At 42.5% G+C, this 23,814-nt stretch overlaps 1 protein-coding gene across 1 annotated transcript in view; it reads left to right on the forward strand.

The window, feature by feature from the left end:
- The window catches only part of NPSR1 (neuropeptide S receptor 1), a 59,448-nt gene that overhangs the window by 19,984 nt on the left and 15,650 nt on the right, over positions 1 to 23,814 (forward strand). Inside the window, exons 3-4 of the mRNA XM_037383845.1 lie at positions 20,547 to 20,650; positions 21,002 to 21,095. Coding sequence (XP_037239742.1) covers positions 20,547 to 20,650; positions 21,002 to 21,095 — 198 coding nt within the window. The remainder of the gene's footprint in view (positions 1 to 20,546; positions 20,651 to 21,001; positions 21,096 to 23,814) is intronic.

The following is a 23,814-nucleotide window of genomic DNA, read 5'->3' on the forward strand; positions in this document are numbered from 1 at the left end:
ATATCCACAGAAGTTAGGCCAGGAAACCAAGATTGAGCATGAGCATCAACACTGAGTGACAGAAAGAAGCTTCATGCAAAGGGGGAGACATAGTCTATTCAATCAGGACCTCTGTTTCACAGTGTTTGGTCACACAGCCAAAGGGAAACAGTCATGGAAAAAAAAAAGTAGATTTCATGTCTTAGAGGTGAAATGATAAATCTACAGGTCTGACATAAAGAACTTGGCATCCTGAAAACACATAGCTCCAATCCATTCTGGTAGTGTAGGAACAGCGAAACTGGGACTAGCACACAGACATTTAGTCTAGTTACACAACTGCCTTGTGAGGTTTAATGTAAAAGAAACTGCTTTTGGTGCAAAATAAACTCCTTGAAGAGTGAAGTTATGCTCCCAAAAGACTAAGGGGTCTAAGAGAAAAAGGTGGCCTTGAAGGACTTGCAGTGATCCTGTGGTCAAAGGCAGTTGGGTTGCCTTTGCCTCCTATGTACGTGGGCAAGAGAATTGGAGTCAAGGAAACAGAAAGACAAAGAAACAGTGATGGAGCTGATCTCTATGCAATAGCCAGAGGGTTTTAGTCTAGAATATGGTACCCCAAAATGCAGGCTGGTTAGTGCCCCACCAGGGAGCTTTTGTAGAGGTGGGACACCCAAAGAGTGTAGAAATGAGCTGTAGGTTTGCTGATGACTACTACTTCTGCTTTAGTTTCCAATTCACAGTGTTTTTAACCAGCCTGGACCCAAGCTTGTATGCTCCATATTTTGCCTAATGCTCACGTATTCTTAGATACCGTCTTAAGGGCTCACTGGAAAGTCCAGGGCTGGACACAATATTCGTGTTTGCTGCAACTCTATCCATTGTCGCTCACTGCAGTAGGAAACAGTAGTACTAACACAAAAGCAAAAAACCATGAAGTGCTGTATCTATAACAGTAAAATGCAATGTTCCTCCCATTAGTGGAAGTATAAAGATAATGAGCTCTCTGAATTTGCTACTGGAAGCAAGAATGGTCGTCCACTTAAACACCCTGTAATGATTGTTATTTATATAGCCTACTTTAATCTTACAAATGCAGGAACAAGAGGCCTGTGATTCATGGTTTGTAATTAATGTAATCACAACCCACTAGGCAAACATCCTTAAACCAGCATTTTTCAGCCTGTTGTCTCTGAGCAGTGGTCTTCAGATCCCTTACAGGTAACAAAAAACATTCTGCAGCATAGCTCCAAGTATAAAGCTGAAGTCCCTGCAGGCAAGAACTGATGAGAAAAACCCTTCTTTCCTCAATGTGCAACATCTAAAACTGTACTAAATTGTTCCGAAAGGGGACAATTTGTGTGTTCATCACCCATAGGTGCTCAGAGCAGGATTTTCAAAGTGCCAAGTGATATAAACTATACCCCTTCTGCAGCTGCAAAGTAGCAGACACACTGTCCCAGCTTGCTAGTAGCTCCAGTACCAATTTCGGTGTAGGATTCATATCCTACATGATGTGGGTTTTTTCTCACATTGCACAGAGAAATCATTTTTAGCTTTTATTTGGTGGAGCCATGACATATTCTCAGTAGAGGTGTGGATTCCTGTACAAAGAATTTGAGTCTTTCCTTATATAACCTTTAGGGACTTAATAGGCTTTAGTCCACAAATCCACCTCCTTATAAAGCAAAGAAAAACCAGCTACAATACACCTATAAATATTCAATACAGTACGCAATGATTATTCCTTTACGGTGTATATGTATGTTTAAAATCACAAGCAAGCACCAGACTTCTGTCCCTAAGTCACCCTGGAGTGCCTCTGAATGCCATCCCTAAGGATTGGGCCCCTGGACACTCCCACAATAGAAATAACAATAATATTAGTGGAACATCTTGTGACAATCCTATCTCCCCAAATTCACCCCAGGTCATACATTTTTAAACTAAGATGGAATCAGTCGCTCTGTTTGCTTTTCCTGGGCAATAAGTCATTTCTGAAAGGATTAAAAAATGATGAATGGACTTTAGGTGCCCTATGCACACAAAGGCACTGTCTTCTCATTTCGAGAGGCGTACACACAGCCTAAACTCCATTCCACTTACCCACCTACAGCTTTCCACATTGGAGATCCACATCTGCCATTTCTATTGTTTTAAAAGGAGCTGTCATCATTTCAGATCTTTGCATACAAATGCTTTTCCTGATGAGACATCTGTGAAACTAAAATGAACATTTCCTTCCAGCCACTTCCTGCTAGCAGGTTCCCCCCCGCCCCCCCCCCCCCCTTTCACCTTCAATGTAATTTCTCTACCCCTGTGCCGAGACCTGCACTGTGCAGCTAAATTACTGCGCCGTCACAGCGCCGCTGGTACCAGGGAGGCTGTGCGGAGATTATAAAGGCACGCCTGGCCAGCCACGGCACTACTGAGGGCTGTAAAACAAAAATACAATGTGATCTGGGTGCATATGCTGGAGTGACCAAGCAACATTTGAAAAGAAACAGAAAAAGAACGATGAAATCCTAACCTTAGTAACTTTTCTAGTTAGCCTAGTGAAATGTGAATTAGGCGAGCATCCTCAGACACAGAGCTAGGCGGCTGAGTACTTTGTTGACAACCTACGTTTGCAGGTCTTGGTGCCAAAGGGATTTCAACCTGTGACCTTCTTCACCTGAGGAAGTTACTGTTATGTGGGGCATTGCACCTTTTGCTTTATACAGCACCGTTATTGGCAGGGAGGTTGGAGGGAAAGCGCCCTCTTAGCTTCTTGCCATGTGTACAGAAGTAGGTCTAAAGAAAGCATACAGCTCAACATCAGTCCTGGGAAGCAGAATGGGACATAACTGTCAGAGAGATAATTGGATTAAGTTTCATGACTACATTCTTGCACACTGGTATTCATTTTAGGGATTATTCATGCCATCTATTTCAGGCGCCTCAGTGTAGGTATGTAAGATACAAAGTCACTCACCCTGTGCTCCATTTATAGCCAGTAGAGGAAAACACTCTGAGCTGCCTTTAAGTTTCACTGACTTGTACAGAAGGATTCAATTCCTAAATTTAGATCCCTAAAGTTGACTATATAAAACCCTCTGGTGTTTGTACGTCACCAAATATGTCAGGATTACTATGCAACTTTGACAACTAAGAAACTAATCTCCCACCATTTCAACCAGACCTCCGGAGGCTCTGACTCAAAACCCATCTGCAAATACAAAGTTTTGGAGGGAAGGTATTTCTCAGAACTTTTTTATTTAGTTAGTTTTAAGCACAGCAAGGCATATCAACATGTTAGCTTATGGAAAGGGCATGATTATTTCTTCTGTGCTCAGCTCTGTTTCTAAACAGCCACCTGGAATTTGCCTAAACATTTCTGGGCTTTTCCCAAAAGACAATTTATTCAAGTGCAGTCTAGAAAAAAAAGTGTAGCTTAAGTGACAAAAGTTATCCCGGACCTGTGCAGTAACACTACAGCTGCATGATTAACCTTAAAGGCAAACCTTTGCTGTGCAGGTAACTGCCATGCCCTGCTGCATTAGCAGAAAGAACAACCTGAAATTCCTGAAGGAGGCAATGTGGATATGGATGCATTTTAGCAGATTGTTCTGTTTCTGCATGCAGTGAATAGACACGCACGCAAAAAGCTTTTGTCAGTGTTAAACTGAGGTGGCTATAGCCACTCCATAGCCCAGACTTCGAAATCCAAAAGAAACTTGCACATAAGTCATGTATTTCTGTACTCCTCTTAAGTTAGGTGGGCAGTAGCAAGAAAGAGAGAAAGGTGAAAACCTGCTTAACAGGAATGGGAATAGTCAAAATAGGATGGGAATTACATCTGCACAAACCCCCAGACATTTCACTTCCAAGTCAGACTTCTTGCTACTTCTTAAGGAATAGGGATAACAACACTGAAAAAAAGCAGTTGGTTGATCACACCGATTTCTTAGACCAAGAGGTTACTGATAATGAACAGAAGTCCTTTTCATGAAGATGTTTGTACTTTCACTGTAAACTAGTGAATGGGAATGATAGATAAAATATTACCTGAACATGACAGAAGCCTGAAGACTCAAAGTGGGGAATAGAGGGGTTTCAGCACAAGGAAACTGTTTGCTTTGAAGCTGTAGGAACCTGAAGAAACATGACAAAAAGAGAAGTTTAACTATGTCCTAAGAAAAAAAAATACATCAGTATTTTACGGTTGTGTGTTTGTAAATATTTTTATGAAGTCATTTATGAACTGAAGAAATAATGTTAACAATAAAAATCAGATTCCATCCACTGGATGTACCAGGAGAGCTTTTTATCTACTGGGGTTTTGGTGTAACCTTACCTGTGAAGATGAGTAACACACCTCTACATTGTAAAATTATGTTCTATGGATGGATATTTTCTAGTCTTGAATGAAAGAGCTGATTTCTATCCATTTTCGTTTCCAGCTCACATAGGCAGGGAGAAAACCAGGAACTGATGTGGGAGTCGGGGAAGAGCTTTTTTAGAAATTGAATTTCCCATGCTACAGAGATAGGGATTGTATAAACACTGGTTTATATGGGATTGCTGGAGTTGCTGCTATGTTACTACTAAGTCCAGAAAAACAATTTCAGGTATATTAAATATGGTAATTTCATACTGCTCATTAGGAAATAGTCTCTCCAGTGATATCTGATAAGTTGACTGAAATGCTAGAAATGTCATTTGTTGTTCAGTCTTCTTTGTTTTAAGGAAACACAGAAAATATTTAAAAATCAAGGGGATGTTTTCTCTATTTAAAGTTTTTACTGAAAAACTGCAAGGCCATGGACCTTTTCTCATAGAAGTCAGTAGCAGATCCCCTCCAAAAGGGCCAAAAAGTAAAAGTGGCTTTCTCTGTCAGGCCTAGCATGGAATCAATCCAGTGTCACCACTTCTCAGGTCAGCTTTGTACATGACCCTGGAAAAGTGAGGGAGTTTCGGTGTTTTGTTCATCTCTCTGAAAGGGCAATACCATATCACCTCTTCCATCTTTCATTTACAGAATCAATTTAAATTTGTGTCCCTGGATTTCGCTGACAGAAGCACATGCAGGCACACAGCAAGCCTGACAAATTTTAAATACTGAGCTTGTTAGATGGCACGGCCCATTTGGAGTAAGCCTCACAGTACTGGCTGCCTGGGACCCATGAAAACTGTACTGCAGCACTGATCCACTCACGCAGTGCATGCATTTCCAATCCCTCATCGTCTCCCCTGATGTGTTTTTACAGTGCTGTGAATTCAAACTCCCTATGAAACATTAGATAACTTTCTTTCTGTCTAAGAGTTATTAGTGGCAAATCTCATTGCTCTAAGTCAGAAACTATCATGAAATTTTAATGCACAAAAGACAACACAGTGATAAAACTACACACCTGAAATCCTTGCTTTGCAAAGCTATCGAATCTAATATGAATGTGGCAGCCACATCAGTTGTGCATCAACCTAGTTTCTCTGAAGGATCCTCTTATAACATTATACTCAAAATCTTACCTCTTTCAGATGTTGAAGCTTCTTAAACAAACAAATCAGTAGTGTGTCCTGTACCTTTGCAACCCAGCCGTAAGCAAAGACTGTCTCTAAGTCTCCCTGCACAGGTATGCTAGCTTGGCAAAGTAACTGAAACCCCACAAGCAGGGTGTTCATCAAGTACCTCCCAAATGCCTGGTTTGCCTTTCATGCGGTAAATAAACCAGCTGGGTTTGTTCAAAATATGGCACCTTTTTCAACCCTCACGTGCATTATTATCTCTTTTCCTGGAAAAACTTGTCCAAACAGAAGTTTTGAGTTTGAGGGCATGTAGCACCTCAAATAATAGCGATGTGGTTGTAGAGTGGGTGAGACAGAGTTCAATGCTGACCACCTTGGTAGTTGGTGGAAATCAGCATGAAAGTGTTCCACACTGTGTCTGGGGCAGGGAAATGTGCGTGTGTGCTACCTCAAGTATGGATTTTTGAAAAGCGATGGTATTAAAACTGCATGTTGCTAGCTTAATGTAGGCACGTGTCATCTCCAAAGGCATGCAGCATGGAACAGCTAGCGTGCTTAAAATTAGACTTCAGCTCATCCCTGCTAGCCTCTTCTGGGTACAGTGGAAGCATAAACTCCATCACTGAAAATAACTTTTACGTGCTCTTTCTGGGAAGAACACTCACTCTCCTATCTAGACAAAAGCGATCAAATTATCACTTATCAACATTTAGAGCTGGGAGCGGGGGATGGGGAAGGGAGCAGTGGAGAGCAGGAAAAGAAGGCAGTACAGTATACTATTATGAAAGGGAAAGTACGTTCCACTAATACACCAAAAGGGAAAAAATGAAATCATATGCCCATAGAGAAACTGTTATTTGCAATAAAGATCTTGAGGCCAACTGAAAAAATAAAGATGTTGACAATTTGATACTGACTAGACAGGTGCCTGTTGTCTGCATGAAAGTCTTAGTTATTCCAACACATTCTGCATCTTTTTTAACCGTGATTTGCAGAAATACTTCTCAGGCTACAAAACCCAGACCCTATAGGCAGTACAAAGTCAATGCTTAGTTTACAGCAGAAATAGGTAAGATTAGAACAAAGATGAAGACAATTACAGCAAACTTTACAACAAACAAAATCTACAATGAGGAAAAGAATACACTGAACCTGGGGTAGCTGCCATGGTGGGAAGAGTCCCCAGCACACTCTGAGGAGTCATATAATACTCATGCAGCTGCTAAACCCTACAGCAAGTATTTTTTCTCTCTCCTACTTGGGGAAAGCTGCAAGCCACCTGCACAGGGTCTGGTTTTGGAAGAAAGCACATCCTCAGATGAACTCCCGGTTCTCTTGGTAAAGGAGTAAACTCACAAGTCTGAACATTAAATTCATCGATGTCGCTGAGCAAGGGATTACCTTAGGAGAGAAGACGGCTGCTTAATGCATCCAGAAACTAAAGCAATATGCCACTTCCTCAGTGAACACCGAGGACATCTTTATAATAGCTCCATTATTATTTTACCAAGTGAAGCTCTCACAGCAGATGGGCACAGAAAGCTTGCTTTGCCTCTGTGGCCTTCACAGCTCTCCTGGAGCCCACATTTGTGGGACAGACTCAGCATTAGTAGGTGAGCCAGAGCACCTTTGCAGGACTGGACATCTCCAGAACCTCTGTGGTTTGGGAGGAGAACACTCACCGGTACCAATGAGATGCTTCAGCATGCTCTGAGAAGGCTCCTTGTGTAGGAGATGAGAGACAACTCCAAGAAGAATAAATGTGCCACCTGCCATTCATCAAACTGCCCAGCAAATGAGGCTCAGACACCCATCTTCTTGAACTGGGGGGAGAGTCAGAGTCACGTCAAACCAGTAACTGACAGGAGAGCACAAGGGGTCAGCTGGAAAGGCACGGCAGTAACTCCAACAGAGCACATCTCAATCTATTATAATGCATTAGAAGTATTAAAGCACTTCAGCTTGCAGAGTTTAGAAGTTATGAGCACAAAGGGCATTTGCCTTTTAATAATGTTTTTATGAGCTGCTTGAGTGGTTTGCAAGCAGTTCAATATCCATTGCTGCATACCATTACTGCTGTATTTTCTAGAAGACTGCTTGGGAAACACAAGAAAGAAAACGACTGTGATCAAAGGGAAATTACAATACGCAATTGCATTTCTGTGAACACTCTACCCAACTAATACAAATAGACTGGAAAAAATTGTTTCAACAAGATCCGTCAGAAAAACAAAGCAGTGCTTCCAAAACCGTGCCCCTTACAGGTAGGCTTTTAAATAACTCTGTGCTTATGTCGTTTATAATGCCAATGTAAATTTGAAAGGATTTGGAAAAGGAAATGGTTTTGAGTTCTTTTATTGGACCTCTTTGTGTGCAGATAGTGTCACAAACAAAATAGTTTGCTCCTGCTCAGGAGTAATTTGATCATCCTGAAACATCACAAATGAATCGACTGCCTACTCTTGCAAGATAGCATTATGCATTTTCAATGGTATTTCCAAATCCTTAAACGCTCACTCATTAGTATATCAAATACATTTTCCAATAAGTGCTTTGGCACGTTAGCATTGTTTTCAGCACTGTTTCCACATTTTATGCTTTGCAGAATTTATGCTTTGCAGAAAATGTTCTTGAAAAGATAGTGATGTTATAAATTCATCGGATTGCTGGATTTATACAGCCTACGGTTCATGTTATCTATTTCTTCTGAGAGGTGGCTTAAAATATTCACATCCCTTCTTGGCTGACCATTCTATGCTCCAGAAGTGGAGAAAGACACTTCGATCTGCATGAAGCTTTTCCAACAGAATTACATTTCTGGTGTGAATTGTAGATAAATACAAAAGTTCATATTCATTCACTGTTTCAGAAGACATTCCAATTTCAGAACTCTACTAGGATGCTGACTGAGAGGATGCAGAAAAGGCACAAGTAAATTGATTTTAGCTTTCAAACGAGAGTTGTTTACACTCCTTACACTCATCAATCTCATTCAATTACTCGTAGGGAAAATCCAGGTTTCTGGTTATTCATCTCAAAGATACCCAGACCTTTTTGATCAGGAAAAAAAAGCCAGACATTTTGAAGAAACAAGTTTCCTTTATCTTTTTAGCATGCTGTGGTTTCAGTTTTGGGCTGGGATTGCAACCTTGATGCAGCTGCTGGCTGGCTTAGCCCTTGAGCCAAAAATCTCTTCAGCCAAAGACACTTGACATGGGTGGGAAACTCTAACACCATTTTAGCAAAGCTCTGTGCAGGTCTCGAGGGCTCTGTGTGCCCTCATGTCAGTCTGGGGTTGAACTGTTTGGGACCTCAGGGAAGGAGCATGCACATACAGTGCTGTCAGAGAGGTCTGACTTGGCCACACCAAGGAACTTTTGATGCACCATGTCCGTGCCATGCCACAAGCCACAGACACAGTGTCAAGGGTGGCATAGGCACACCTGCAATTTATACTACTTCTGCTCAGCTCTGGTGAGACCTCACCTGGAGTACTGCCTTCAGCTCTGGAGCCCCCAACATAAGAAGGACATGGACCTGTTGGAACGAGTCCAGATGAGGGCCACAAAGACGATCAGGGGGCTGGAGCACCTCTCCTGTGCTGAGAGAGCTGGGGTTGTTGAACCTGAAGACAAGAAGGTTTTAGGAAGACCTTATAGCAGCTTTCCAATACCTAAAGGGAGCTTGTAAGAAAGATGGGGACAGACTTTTTGTTAGGGCCTGTAGCAATAAGACAAGGGGTAATGGTTTTAAACTAAGGAGGGTAGATTTAGATTAGATATTAGGAAAAGAGTTTTATTGTGAGGGTGGCGAGACACTGGAACAGTTTGTCTGGGGAAGTTGCAGATGTCCCATCCTTGGAAGCGTTGAAGACCAGGCTGGATGGGGCTTGGAGCAACCTGGTCTAGTGGAAGGTGTCCCTGCCCATGGCAGGTGGTTGGAACTGGGTGATCTATAAGGTTCCTTCCAACCCAAACCATTCTATGATTCTATGATTTGTAACATGCCTTGGGGAAATGGAGCAGCATCATCTCTAAGTTTGGCTGGACATTGGTCATGTTTAGTACATCTTTTCACAAACTACTTTCTTCAAAGCAACCCGTTTTTTGGACAAGGGAGAGTGCAAGAGGAACAGTTGGTTTAATATTCCTATCACGCTCAGCACACACTGTGTGGCACAAGGAAATGTGAAGGGCAAGAGGTGAACTCAGGGTTGTCTTTGGGGCCCCAGAACAAAAGTAGACATTAGGATGGCTGATATTTTGATAGCCTGTCCTGTGTCCTGGTAGTAGTCCTGAATATGCTTTGTAGATATGCAGCTAAAGGACTGAACTGTATATTTTTTATATCTGCAGCAGTTGGCTTTTGCTGCGTCAATTTATGCTGGTTTATAGGAAGGCTTGATTCTTGTTTTGACAACTACAGAATTGTTCTGTGGTCCTGAAGGACTGATTATGGTTTTCCTGCCTTCAGCCTGTTTCAGACATTCAAATCCTAATGACAGTTGTGCTATGTTTGTTTTTGTTTTTAATAAAAGGTGCTTGGCAGCCAAGTTGTATAATCCTTTGGGTCCAACATGTCAGCATTAAGGGGGGAAGTGGATTTCTTTCTGAATTGCTTGGAAAATGTGTTGCCTCTAAATTATACAGACTTGTGTGCGATTCCCTGCTGAAAGTACAGGCAGGATTGTTGTCTGATAGAGGGGATGCTTAACTGTTACTCTATGTGAGAGTTTGACTTTTGTTGATAAATGAAGGCTGATGTGTGGAGTTTTCTACCTGGCGTCTTCATATACTGGTGGTAAACATCAAGCGACAGGATTGCCTGAGCACGGTGCTGCCAGCTGGATGGCCATAAGGATTATGCTTTACTCAGAATCGTCGTTTAGGATCTCATTAGCTCCTGTTAAAAGACATGGCTTTAAACTTTTGACATTAGGCGTACAAATACATCATTAACACCTTTTAGTCCATCATTTGTACTGCAGCATTTGTAATTGCAATCGAATGGAAATTATGCTGGAAACAGCCTTTGCATGCAGTAAAAAGCACTCAAACAAAAAACTGCATTAAGAAGGTAGGGACTTTTCCTATTCCCTTCTTGCATATTAAAGCAATGACATTTATTTATTATTCTGAGTTGCACTGTCTTTGTGCCTCCAATAATAAAACACTTTTTCCCATCTTCCAAAAGGGCTGTAGGACAAAGCACTCAACATCTTCATGCAGTACTTCCTCACCTGCCAGTCTCTACAACTCACATTCACATGTTTTAGAGGTTTTTAAAGGAAGTGGAAAGCCACTTCCTTTAACTGCATTGCCTAGCTGGTTTCCAAATGCTTACAAAGGTTTAACAGGATTTATGGAATTCAGGTCAAAGATACCACATATGGCACTACAGAGGTTTAGTTGTTCTAATAAGACCAAATGCTTAGAAGTCCATTTTGGCCAAATTCAGTCCAATTATAGGAGTGATATCCAGACCATATGTAATGAAATCTTCAGCCTGTTCTGACATTGCAGTATATTTAATGGAAAGCAGCTCGGCGTACATTTGCATGTGCTACCTTTCCCACAGAATTTTACAAGGCAATTCTCCAATGAACCTTACCAGTATGCTTTTGTTCATGCTATCAGCCAACATCAGGGGAGACAAAGCAGGTACAAAAAAGGGAGTGAACATTGTTCTACCATTCTGCAATTGCAAGCCTAAGGTTGGACAAAAATTGAGCTGCAGCATGCAATATCACTGCTTGAGCATCATAGGAATCTGATTGACAGTTTGCTGTGACAGAGGAAAGAATTATTCTTGCCATTCCTAGTTAGACTGAAGTATCTACATCAACAATATCTGAGCCTACTAAGACAAGACTGTAAGAAGTGCAGGTATTTGATGACTATAATGAGCAGAATGCTTGAACGACACCAATAGAAAATATTGCCAGGATAGTCCATATTTTTTGTGTGAGAATAATCATGCAGATGCTGTTGTGACCAAGATAAAAACATGCAGTCCTTAAAATACTTGAGGTAAAGAGCTGCCAAAAAGGATCAGTAAGGGGGATTCAGAGAAAATAACACAAGAATCTATGTACAAGATGTTGGGGAAGGACAGAATTAAAATGGACTTGTTTGGTTCTTGGTATCTTAGAAGGTATATTTCTTCTGGGAGATACTAGAAGTACAGACACCACTTGAAATAAACGAAGTGGCAATGAATTACAAATGGGGTGATTTCTATGCCCTTTGAGGAGGTATGTCCTCATTTTCCAGTGCTTAGATAACACAAGCTGATCTACAGGAGCTTATCTTCTGCATTTACACTGAGGCAGCCTCCCCTATGCAGTTTTTTAACCCCCACTGCTTTTATTCTTTCAACTATTCTGCTTTGCCCGAAGGAGAAAAGAAGAGTTAAATTAATGAGTTGCATTTGAAATATACCTTCCCAACAATAGTGAGAACTCAAATAATAATGATTGAACACTTGTTCTTATTTAACTTTGACTTACATATTCAGGCATGCATAAGTCATATGTTTATATACCTAGAGGAGCTTGATTCCTATTTCAAAACCTAAAGCCACAGAACTCAACAAAACAGGAACCTTAACTATGTTTTTTGCAGGTTTGCTGTTACCTGTTGTGTTAGCAGCTGCTGAAACCCTTTGTCCTCTCTTCAAACCCCAGTGTGAAACTATATTCAGCTGATTTGATATGGTCTGTTCAAAAAATTTCTCTCTTTAGATGTAACTTCCCGCTGAGCAACTGTGGACAACAAAATAATATTTGATCTAGTGGGAAGCGGGAACTTTGTCCTAACATTCAGAACTATCATCAACTTCTTCTGCCCCTGCACATCCCCCCTAAGGGGAACTGCCAATCCCAAACCAGGGTATTGGCAGAAAAAGGGGGCATTTGAATGTACCTCCTTTGCCTTTACTTTCCTGACTGGTTCATGATACATCCTGATTTTACAAGAAAACAATTCTTCAGTCAGTTCTTCACCTTTGTGGGAGGAACCAGTTTTAATGCATGACTGAAAACCGCCACTGATGTGGATGGCCTGGTGGTCTTCCTCCTTGCTTACCCTCCCCTGCATCTGACGTGCTGTTCCAGTTGTCCCGCCTTGTGGTGGTGGGTGCCGTGCTCCCTCCTGCAGCTCCACTGGTTTGGTTTAGACCCCTGTGACCCTCCAGCTGTGTCTCCACAGCAATAGTGGGGTGGGAAGGAATGGTAGGAAGAAATTTGTTAGTAAAGGCAAATGAAACACAACCTCAATGCTCTTCACAGTGGCAGGGCATACTGAATTTTAATTCCTAGGCGTCTGCTCTCCAGCTGTCTTGTAAGTGCCGTTCTTAAGAGGTGAACATTGTGCAGTACATGCCTTTCTCAGCCCTTCATCTTTTAGCCTGGATGAGCTCTGGAGTGAGGCTGGAGCCTCACTACATCCACCTTTCACAACATCTAGCTAACAGGGTCTGCCTCGTCTCAGAAGGAGGGGGACCTCAGATCAGAAATGTAAGAAAATCAATAAATAAATAAAACACTCACCCAGCACAACAAAACTTCTTGTACCTTCCTATGAGACAGAAAGAGGAAAAAAGCATCTCTTCTGCCATGGAAAAAAATCCGCACAGCTTTAACAGGGAAAGCGAACAGGTTTCCTCTTGAAAAATTTCAAGTGGGTTTTGTTTCAACCATTGCATTTTGTGTTCTGCTTGGGGCTGTCAGGCCTGAAGGAGAAAACACAGAGAGCAGCACAGTGCACAGTGCTGGTGCGCGCGGCGAGCCTGCCGCCTCACGTGCCCGAGCACAAGCACCGCAGCGGAACAGAGCAGGTGTGCTTGCTGATTCCCCCCGAAAGCTTCATGCACCCTGAATTTGGGCTCTTGCTTCTCCCCGTTTTTCCAGGGATTCTTTGGCAGAGAGCTGGGACCCTTGCACCGCCTAACCAGCCCCATCTCCAGCATGGTGCCCAGGTGCTCTGCAGTGCTGGAGCAAGGGGCTGCAGACAACCACCAGCTCAAACATGGCTGGAGGGACTGCGAAGAGGATGGATTGGCTAACAAAGGTGAAAGCGTGAGGGCAGCCCTCGCCCCTGGGCCCGTAGCAGGCTCCCGTGCAGCTCCTCACTGCACTGCAGCTGCACTGAGAGGCACTGCACCAGGCTCCTGCGGGCTCAGTGCTTTAAGAGATAAATGCAATCATTTTAAAAGCATCTTCTAGGTATCTTGCGACTATCTTCTCCTAGAGGCGCCCAAAGCAGGCACACAACCTGTTTCACCATCAGCTGCTGAATGACAGCAGAGGGCTGGGTACGTTTTCTAGCTAACGTGGTCACAAAATTATTCCTAGTGCAGCAAATAATTGCAAAGCCACATGTGGTGTTTTCAGTAGCAACCACAGACTAAGGGAAGATTGGGAGTAAGGACTTAATGAAATGAGCTGCAGGCATGTCTGCGGGAGGTAGGGAAACTTCTCCTGCAATCTCTTCCCTGTGCCTGTCCATGAGCCAACCTGCCACTTCAGAAGCTCTAAGTACACTTAAATTTAAATTGCTTGCACCCTCAGGTCTGTTACAAAATTAGCTAGAGGGTTTACTAACTTGCAAGGCAAGTTCATGGCACTGTTATCTGACAGCGCATCAAGCGTGATAGAGCAGAGCAGTGACGGCTGCCTCTTCACTTCAAAAATCATGGACAGGACTTTACCACTGTAATAGGGCAGTGATGCCATTTTTGTTTTGAAGGGTCCATCACTTGCAGGCAGGTGTTAGTAAACTGCTGCTACTGAAGCTTCCAGAGGGTGTGCTCTTTGGGAAGTCATAAATGATGGGAACGCACATGGTGAGGTCCAAAACCAATGAGCCATGGGAAGTGTTCTGCCCCGACAGGGAGCTCGCACTCCCTGTCTAGCCTTACAAAATGCTGCTGCTGCGGTGCCTTGTGCAGCTCATTGCCATCAACAAAGCAGAACAAAACATCCCTCCTTAAAATGGAATCACTGTGTAAGTGACATGAAAAGAGCGATGAGGTTTCAGTAAGAGGTACAGCTTCACCAAAAAGCCATGGATCACCACATCCAACTTAATAGGACTGTTCCCATCGGGGGAAACTATGATCAAACTGCAGCTCAGATGACATGTGGAGCTTTTTAACCCACCACAGCTTACCACAAAACTGTTCTCCACTTCTGACAGAAAAGACTTTCAACATCTTTAGGGTAAGCGTCTTAAGGGAAGAGTGGTGTCAGTACTAATAATCAAATGATAGAGATATTTTCTTGCAGATTTGCTGGCATAGATTTCTGTTCTCACCTCCTTAGCTGTAACGAAAGAAATATCCTGAAAGTCTGCACAAGGTACATCCCTTTGGCAATGCCATCAAGTCAATGAATTTCTATGAAGAAATTAACTGAGACAGTTGTAACCTGTCTCTATTCCCATGCCAGATCGCTAATTATGTCCATTTGTTTTCTATAATGGACTTCTATCTCTGTGGAGGGTTTTTTGCCATGAAAATTTGTTTCACTCAGAGCAACAGCAAGCCTGCATTCATATTTGTCCCTCCAAGGGCAGTGGTTTTCACATTTTTATGCCCATCAGTCACATGAGGCAGTGCCCACCACCCAAGTTGCGGCAATCACCTCCTGACCCGAGCAGTTCCTGTGCTCAAACGTGTAGAAGCAATGCCTGTACTCAGTCATGCCCATAAAAAATCCACAGGGATTTTGCTAAGCGTGACGGAGACTTGGGTAAAATTGGTCTTTAGGGTCCAGCATTTTCACACGTCATTTCAGTACCTGCCGTATTTCCTAGCCATAGTTGCTGTAGCACTATACTCAGCACGTTTCAGTGTCCTCTAGGAACAATAGGGTTTTTCTCCTTCTTAACTGTTTTCTTGGTCTTTTTGATAAATGCTGTTTAAAAATGCTGTATTTTGAAACACTGACAGGTTTGGAAGGGCAGATACTAGTTCTGCCTCTGAGGGCTGGCTGCAGCCATGGTGGTGGCAATGAGGAGGAAGATGAAGGGTTGCAGACCTGCCCGGTCCATGCAGCTCCAAGTTGTGCAAACCCCAACAGTCTGTTTTTCCCTCCCTCTGCACCCCAGGCAAAGCCATCTTTCCCCTTACCTCCTTCTACTTTTCCTTATTATTGAAGTCTCATACATTTTTTTTCTTTTAATTAGTTTACAGAAACTCCACTGCCCCTCAAGAGCGAACTGCTGCCATCCCCATCACACTAGTGCCATGTCTCCTCTTCAACAAGGAATCATTTTGTCTGCATCATTTTGTGAATATACATTTGGCTTATGTTAAATGTCACAAACTATTACTTGCTGGTATTGTTATTTTCTATCAAAAGAGTATATATGTCACTAATTGATTTTCTGCCTATTTTTCTGAGGAATTAGGTGAGCCTATAACCACACAGTTGCCTAGCAATGCAGACACAGAACCACAGCACACACACCACTTCTTGGTAAAAAAAAAAAAAAAAAAAAAAAAAAAAAAAAAAAAAAGTTGTTTTAAAAAAAAAGTGGCAATGACAAGCTCGCACACAGTTATAAGAGAAGGTTGATTAGCACGGTTTTCAGGAACAAATTTTGTGCCATTTGGTCCAGGAACATTCATCACAAACAGAACGCAAGTATCTAATACGCAAGCCACCAGCATAGCAAGGACCAGTGAGGACAGCAGCTCTAAACAAGGTTTAGAGCAACATACCGCCTATGTTGGTTTCCTGTACCTGACATTTACCGCTTAGGATGTCAGTGACGTAATCCAGTGACAGGCATCAAGGTGTAGGCTTGCCAAAAGCAACCAGGGAAGGTGTGATCTGCTGAGATCCCATCACTGAAACTAGCTGGCTTCTAAACAACATCCTCGATTACAGCAATTCAAATTACATGACTAATGAGGATTTCAAGACACTGTGATCGTGGCTGTAATTGCATCTCAGATGATACGTGGGTGAGGAGGACTCATCTACCAGTGACTGCAGCTCTGCTGGTAATTCATGGTCTGTGTATCAGATTTGTAGGGCTGGCACACTGGGGCTTTGTGGGAAAAGGGTTTGTAGGCTTAAGCAGTGTTGGGAAGGTGTGCAAAATGTGAAGTCTAATTATTGCGGCTGCAATGAGCAGGAAGATAACAGAGTAATGAGCAGCACGTTTGTTGTCTAAATCACTAATGAAGGTTTGCATCAGGCACTTGTGGCACTGGAGGGGGGGAGGACACAAAGCAAGAAATGGCCAGGTGGGACATGCAGGGCAAGAAGCGCTGCTAATCAGTGGAGCTCGCACGTACACTTCACACAGGGGTAACCAGTTAGCTGACTAGAGATTGAATCATAGCTGGGTAACAGAAAAAGATGCACAGAAGCAGCAGATTGGAGTGTATACAGCAGGGAGCAGTAGCACAAACTATTTATCATAATCTGTAGGTTTGCTGCATTTCTCCTGCATTCTGTTAGATCACCGGCAAGAGGCACGTTATTTACTTGGTGCCCTGTGTAAAGTAACCTGTGCCTGCATGACAGATCCTCTAAAGGTGTGCAGTTGGGTCAGACTGTGAAAGTCTGGTCCCGTGAAGAGATGGGATAAGAAACACCCTCCGGAGCAGGCAGCAGAAGAGCAAAAGAGTAAGAAAATTTGCTCTGGTACCCGGTAGGATCAAAAAGACTAGAGATTTCTGAAACCTGCAGAGGGCATAAGGACATTGTGTAGGAGAATGTTTCTGTAATTAAAGGGTACTGAGAAATCTGGCTAATTTGGTGCATGCACACAACTGGCTGCATCTGCTCTAGCACGCTGTGGGTGCTGTGCTCGGGGAGGGCACACGCTCGGAGAAGGGCATGCCAAGCCCTGCACAGCAAGTCAGAAACTCAGCACAAAGAGCTCTCCTAATGTACCACCAGTGACCAGAGCTGAGGCTGCCAGCACCTTGCTTAAAAGCCTCAACAGCCACCTGAAAAACCTCACTCAAAGGCTTTCAAGGGAAAGTTTCGAGTTGCCTTTAAAGCTCCCAAAGTCCTTAAGGCTATAGCTATATTAGTAGGCGATGCTGTGCCGCGGGAACATCTGTAGCATGATAAAGATGGAGCTGATATCCACACTGTGCATTTGGAGGGAGGGGTCTGCTTCAGCTGAGTAACCCCCCCTCCATGGTTCCTCAGCCTGAGCACTGCCTGGCAGCTACATGGTGTGGGGTGCATGAGGGGCACCCCTGGACAACACCTTTGGGTCGAGCATCAGCTGAAGCAAAGGTTCATTCCTCTGTGGGTTCACATGAGCCAGTGAAGTGGGGGCCATGCACAGGTTAAAATACATGCTCCCAGTGCAAACTAAAAAGCTGATGTGGGCATATGCTGGAAGTGTGCTTCTGGGCCTGCCCAAATTCCTTACACCCAGCAGGCAACCACGGACCTGGTGTCCTGGAGGCCACCAGGACACTGGCCCACCTCTCAGCTCACCTGCAGGGTGCACCTCCAAAGCACTCTCCCCAAGCATTGGAAAAGGATGGCCAAATGGTGGTGAGAAGAAGGAAATGAGGAGACAAATGAGGTGCCTTCCCTTCTCCCTCCCTCTCCCTTAGAAAGCACTGACACGGGTAGGGGGGAGGGCAGCCCCTGCACCCTCCTTCTCTTCTGAAGGGAAGCTGAACCCCTATTTACCACCTGCTTGGCAGATGCTCAGATCATCAAAAGCTGGAGGATACCCTGAGGTGAAGCTCTATTGATGTGTATTACTTTGAACCAATAAATATTTCATTACTGGAGAGAGAATATGAATCAATAATTCAGCCGTAAGGAAAGGGGAAGGGATGGGTTTGAACCACGGCTGGAGGATGCGTTTCACTTTTTGAAACACTTACACTCTGTGGTTTATTCAAAGACCACCTTAATTATATACACACCTACAGTCTTCCATAAAGTCTTAAAGCCACTGTACTCACCAGAAGAACAACCATCCCTTGCCCCATCAATGAGCGCTAATCAATGAGCAACATTTAACACAAGGTTTCAAACCACAAACTTACTTCTGGAGGGCGTCTGTGATCCAGCCTCCCTCTGGAGGCAGGGAAAGAGAGATGAGAGAGAAAGCAGGGTTGGGAAACACCTGGAGAGGAAAGAGCAAACCAGAATTAATTGAACGATAAAGTCACAGGGAGGGAGGCAATGTAATTACGCACAACGGCAAAGGTATTTCTGCTCCAATTTCATTTTGAACTAAGCCTTGAAGAAAAAGAGGAGATAAAGGATAATTGATACAGAAAAAAATAATCCTGGTTTTCCAGTGATGCAAAATAGGTTGCTGCTGCTAAAGCATTAAGCTGAGATCTTGGTTTCCAGCTAGAAATATCTGGAATTTCTGTCGTTTCAAAGGGCTTGCTTGGAAGAAACTAATTTTGCCAAACCCTTACCTGTTTGCTTGGAAATACTGATTCAAACTGTTTCCTGCTCAAAACAAAAGTATGTTTTGAGACTGTTGAAATATCTTGCTTCCAGAAGTGTATATTTCAAACCAACATCTTCTGATATGGGGGTTACGATGCCTTTAGCCCACTAAACTCTAGAGATTGTTTTTGAATGTGTAAAATGGTGGTACCAAAATGAAACCTTTTACTTCACCACTCTAAATATTTTTTTAAATATGGATTGAAGCTATTTCTTTTTATTACTTGGTTTTGTCCTGACAAATCGCACAAAATGTTTTCCCAACCTGCTTTCTCCCTTTGTAGCAGTCTGTGCAAGAACAACTTGCTGTGTTACTTGAAGTGGCAGGATGCTGGATTGGTGCACATTTTCTTCCATGGACAGCACTGAAAACATTTACCCTGTTCTGCAGGGAGAGAACTTCTTTATTATCTTCATTTTAAAGACAAAACTTAATATCACCCATATGTACAACAGCAGTGCCAGCTTTTGCAATTCCTTTGTAACACTTGCATAGCTGTCAGTGCTCATTTGTTCAATAAGAAGCAGAACAAAGGCTGGAATATCTCCTTAGATGTTCTCACACACACAAAAAAAAAAAAAAAAAAAAAAAAAAAAAAAGATGGCCTGAGGTGTATTTATTTTGGTGAATGCAAAACTACAAGCATAAGTAGGTTAACTTTAAGCTGACAAGGCAGGGTTAGTCATTAAATACTTAAGTTTGTGAACAAAATCCTGACAAAATTTCCACTAACTTCAGCAGCTTTTGGATATCACCCAGGTGCTTTCTCAGGAGACGTAATTCTTTTTACAGTGAAATAAAAGACAAGAAAAAAGGACATTAAATAGTTCAATATTTGGTGCAGCCGGGATCAAGCTGATGCACTTAGACACTTACCTACAGCTTCTCCCATGCTGTATTTTATCCACACCTCATGGAAAACCTGGGGGCCCTTAGCAGGTGGCAGGGAGCCCAGCACACTGCAGGATCAGGCCCACCAGGCAGTCCCATCGATGTCTCTCATGGACACTCCCGAGACATTTAGGCGTATGTGGGATTAACACCCACAGGTGATATTTTTTATGCAGCTCTACTCACAAAAAGCAAATTGTTGTTTGAGGAGGAATTGATCTCGGTTAATTTTAGGTATCTTTGGTATAGATATGTGTATAGACCAGCACCTGCATCCAACTTTGGGCTGACATGGCCATGTCAGCTGGTCACCTCACATCCCTTTATAAGCAATGGAGAGAAAAAGACGCTTTAAGGGTGAGCTCATCCACCCCATTTGCAATGCCAGCCAGGCTGAACTGCAGCCCAGAAGGCAGTGGCAAATTGTGCTTGCGAAAAATCAGCTGTGTGGCTCCAGTGCTCAAAGGAATCTTACCCTGGCTGTCTGAATGGATTGGTGTTAAATTAAAATGCATGTATGTAAAAATGAAAATAAATGCACAAAATCTTAAGTGTATTCTGAGGTTTTCCCACCTCCTCTAGCATCCTGGGCTGAGCAGTCACAGCATGGCTGCTCTCAAGACTGGGAGAGCTGGTACATCCCGACGGTCATACCTGCCTCTGTAGTCATGTGTTTGCTTCTTTTAATGTTTCTTCAGTTACTTTTCATTGCAGATGCATTCACGGGACTCATAAACATAATGACTGACATCATTTGGCGCTACACTGGAGATTTCATGGCTCCTGACATCGTTTGCAGAGTTGTTCGCTACTTCCAGGTACAGAAAACTTGTACTCCCCTGTATGCTCAAACTCACGTGGCTTTTGTTCCCCACAGCAACAAACTCTAAAAAAAAATACTGCATAGAAGTTTTTCTAGCATCAGAAGTGCCAAATGCTGAAAGTGTTCATTTAAAGTCAAAACACTTTTAATTGAAGCGTATTAAATCTTCTAAGTTTTGTTGACATGATAAAAAGATCTGGGTGAAAATACAAAGGTGGGGGTGTCTTTTTTTTTTTTTTTTTTTTTTTGAGTAACAGTTTTCAGATATTCCTAGTCCAGTGTTCTCACTGACATTATTTTCTCCAATAAGTGTCTCAACTGCTGTCTCATACACCTTCTGCCCCAGGTGGTCCTTCTATACGCCTCGACATACGTCCTCGTGTCACTAAGCATAGACCGGTATCATGCCATAGTTTACCCAATGAAGTTCTTACAAGGAGGTAGGAGAATTTCTGTACCTTGCTATTGATATTATCAGATAGTTTTCTACTTTCAAAATTCTTAACCTTGTTGCCATGAATTATTCATTCCTGCTGAAGCAACATTTGGACTCTGTTACAGTTTTCCAAATGGCAAAGGAGCTGCGGTTTCAAGATTTATTAAGCTGCACTTAGCCCTTAGCAGTTTTTATAAGCATTGTGTTAGCAAAGAGTGAAATGACATTTTCAAAAGTATAGAGGTTTTCATTATCTCCCAGCATTTTTTTAGAAGGTTATTATGGGCAAAAGCTATCCCTCGTACAACTATACTGACTCTAGGAGCTCCAACAGCCATATTGTCCATTTATTCACATTAAAAGATAACTTGGATAGAGAGTGTAATACTGAGAATTCACACAATAGTTTGATAAGAGGACTTCAAAAGCTGTAATGTATAAGTCTGGATACCTATTGTTTCCTGTAATTTCTTCTATTCATTATATTTGCAGCACTCAAAACTATCCTGGCTGCTTAGCAGCACAATTTAAAGAACATGATTTCTTTCCTGCAGAGACAAAGTGGGACATTAAGTATGTTGCACTGAGTGAATAAACAGAAATAGCAGGTGGGGAGAAAGGGGAACAGTTACAAGAAGCACAAGACTGGAAGATGGAAGATACACTTTAATCAGATGCAAATATCATTCTTGTTTTGGAGTAATGATGGCTTTTGCCAGCCTGCTCTATTCAGGGGATCAGATTAATGGTCCTTTCTGCCCTTAAAAACCTATGAATCAATCACAGCCCAGGCAGTGGTGCAGCTTTGGCAGATGTTAAAGTCTAAAAACTTCAAATACTTGTGTGAAATTTAGCTTCACATTCCCCAGCATGCAGACCAACTTTTTCAGAATGCAGAGATTGATATCAAGGTCTTCTCAGCAGGCTTTGGGAGCACGGCGTGCTCTGCAGCTCCTGCTGGCGCTGCACCAGGCTGGGGAGGGCTCAGAAACCTGCTGGCTGCGTGGGGCAAGCTGTGAGACACACCGCTGACGCCTCTGCTTCATACATGGTACAGGAAAAGCAGCACTTGTTAAATTACCACCTGGGATTAGTAAAGACATCGGTGATTAACCTTTGAGAAGCACTTTGAAGTTAAAAAACAAAAAAAAAAATGTAAAAAAACCCCCAAAACCAAAAAAACCAAGCCACCTCAAATCTTTACAAAAGCCTTTTTTTCACTCAGTCACATGTCCTATACTTATACCTTAAAGGTTTTTTTTTTTTCTGGTTAAGACTGGAGAAGAGCAGGCATTGCATCCAGATGAAGGGCAGCAGAGCCATGGGCTCTGGGCAGGGCAAAAGGCCCTGGGCAGAGACAGCAGCAGCAAAGCCCACCTGCCCCTGGCCAGAGCTCACCGCACACTGATGCACAAGAAAACACTACATGCAACGGGGAAAGGGAGGCAGCTGTAAACTCAAAAGAAGGATCTAGAGAGCTTTATTTACTGATAGCAGCTTCCTGGGATATACATAAACATTCACCCTTCGTACCCAGCTATTCCTAGCAGAGATGTCAGGGAGGTGGGGGGCTTTTGAAAGACCCTCAGAGGTACTATGCAGATGGAGAACAAAGAGATTTGCAAAACTTTGTCATTGGTGATGATACAGAAACTTCTGAGTCAAGCTGTGGCAAATTTCTTTCCAAAATGAAGCACTCAACCCCCAAAATCCTTCAGTCAAGAAACAAGAGTTGTTTTCCTTACCAATTTTAAAATTTTTAAAATTATGTTTCTGTGTAGCTTTGAAATAGCATTTTGCTTTGATAATGTCAAAAAAATATTTTTTTTTAAATTGTGGATTAGTTACTTGTCTCAAATCCTGTTAAAAAGTATTTACAATTAGCTGTACTTTGCATGGCTTCTAAGAAAACCAGCTTCAACAGTCAAATATTTTAAACTTTGTGAATACATAAATGACCACAGAAAGTGCAGGATGTGGAAGAATTAGACCTTCTAATCCTAACACTTCTGCTGTACAAGGCACCACATTCAATAACCAAAAGGGTCATTAAAAAAAAAAACTGTAAAATAAAGATTGAAAAGAAAAGAAACTGAGAAGCTATAGCAGAAGACATTTTATATGCAAAGAGTATACAAATTAAGCAATAGACAACAACAAAACTGCCTGAGTATAGGAGAAAACCCAAATAGGTCTAAACTGCCCCTTGCACGCCTTTGGGCTGCAAATGATGCTGAAGTCCATCAGATCAATGAGATTCTACTACAGCTCTCCCTCTCTGAATTTAAAACCTAATTTTAAAATGGCACTTGCTTTGTAGAAGAACTGTATAGCATTGCTGTTCACGATAGTGGGGAGCAAAACTCCTCCCAGGAGGTGCCTCCCTGCTGCATGTTGCTGGGAGCAAGCAGATGTGCACAAAACCACCGCCACAGTGCACCGATGGCAAAAGCGGAGCAAAGGGGACGGGGACATAAAAGCATCCTTTAGGTGAGTTAGTGCCAGAGCTATGATCCCCACTCCAACCCTGGGTGTTAGTCTTGGCCATCCTCGTATGAAAAACTCTCCACTGAAAGAGAAATATTGTTTTTAAAGGAAAATACTGAGACTAGCTGACTAGAATATTGTATTTCAAAAGCTGTTACTTATTTGATGCCATCTATCATTTATATAGTTCTAGTTATATGATTTGCTGGCATTTAAAACATATTAGAGCCTTCACA

Source organism: Falco rusticolus, chromosome 4 (genome assembly GCF_015220075.1).
Source record: "Falco rusticolus isolate bFalRus1 chromosome 4, bFalRus1.pri, whole genome shotgun sequence".
NCBI classification, from domain to species: Eukaryota; Metazoa; Chordata; class Aves; order Falconiformes; family Falconidae; genus Falco; species Falco rusticolus.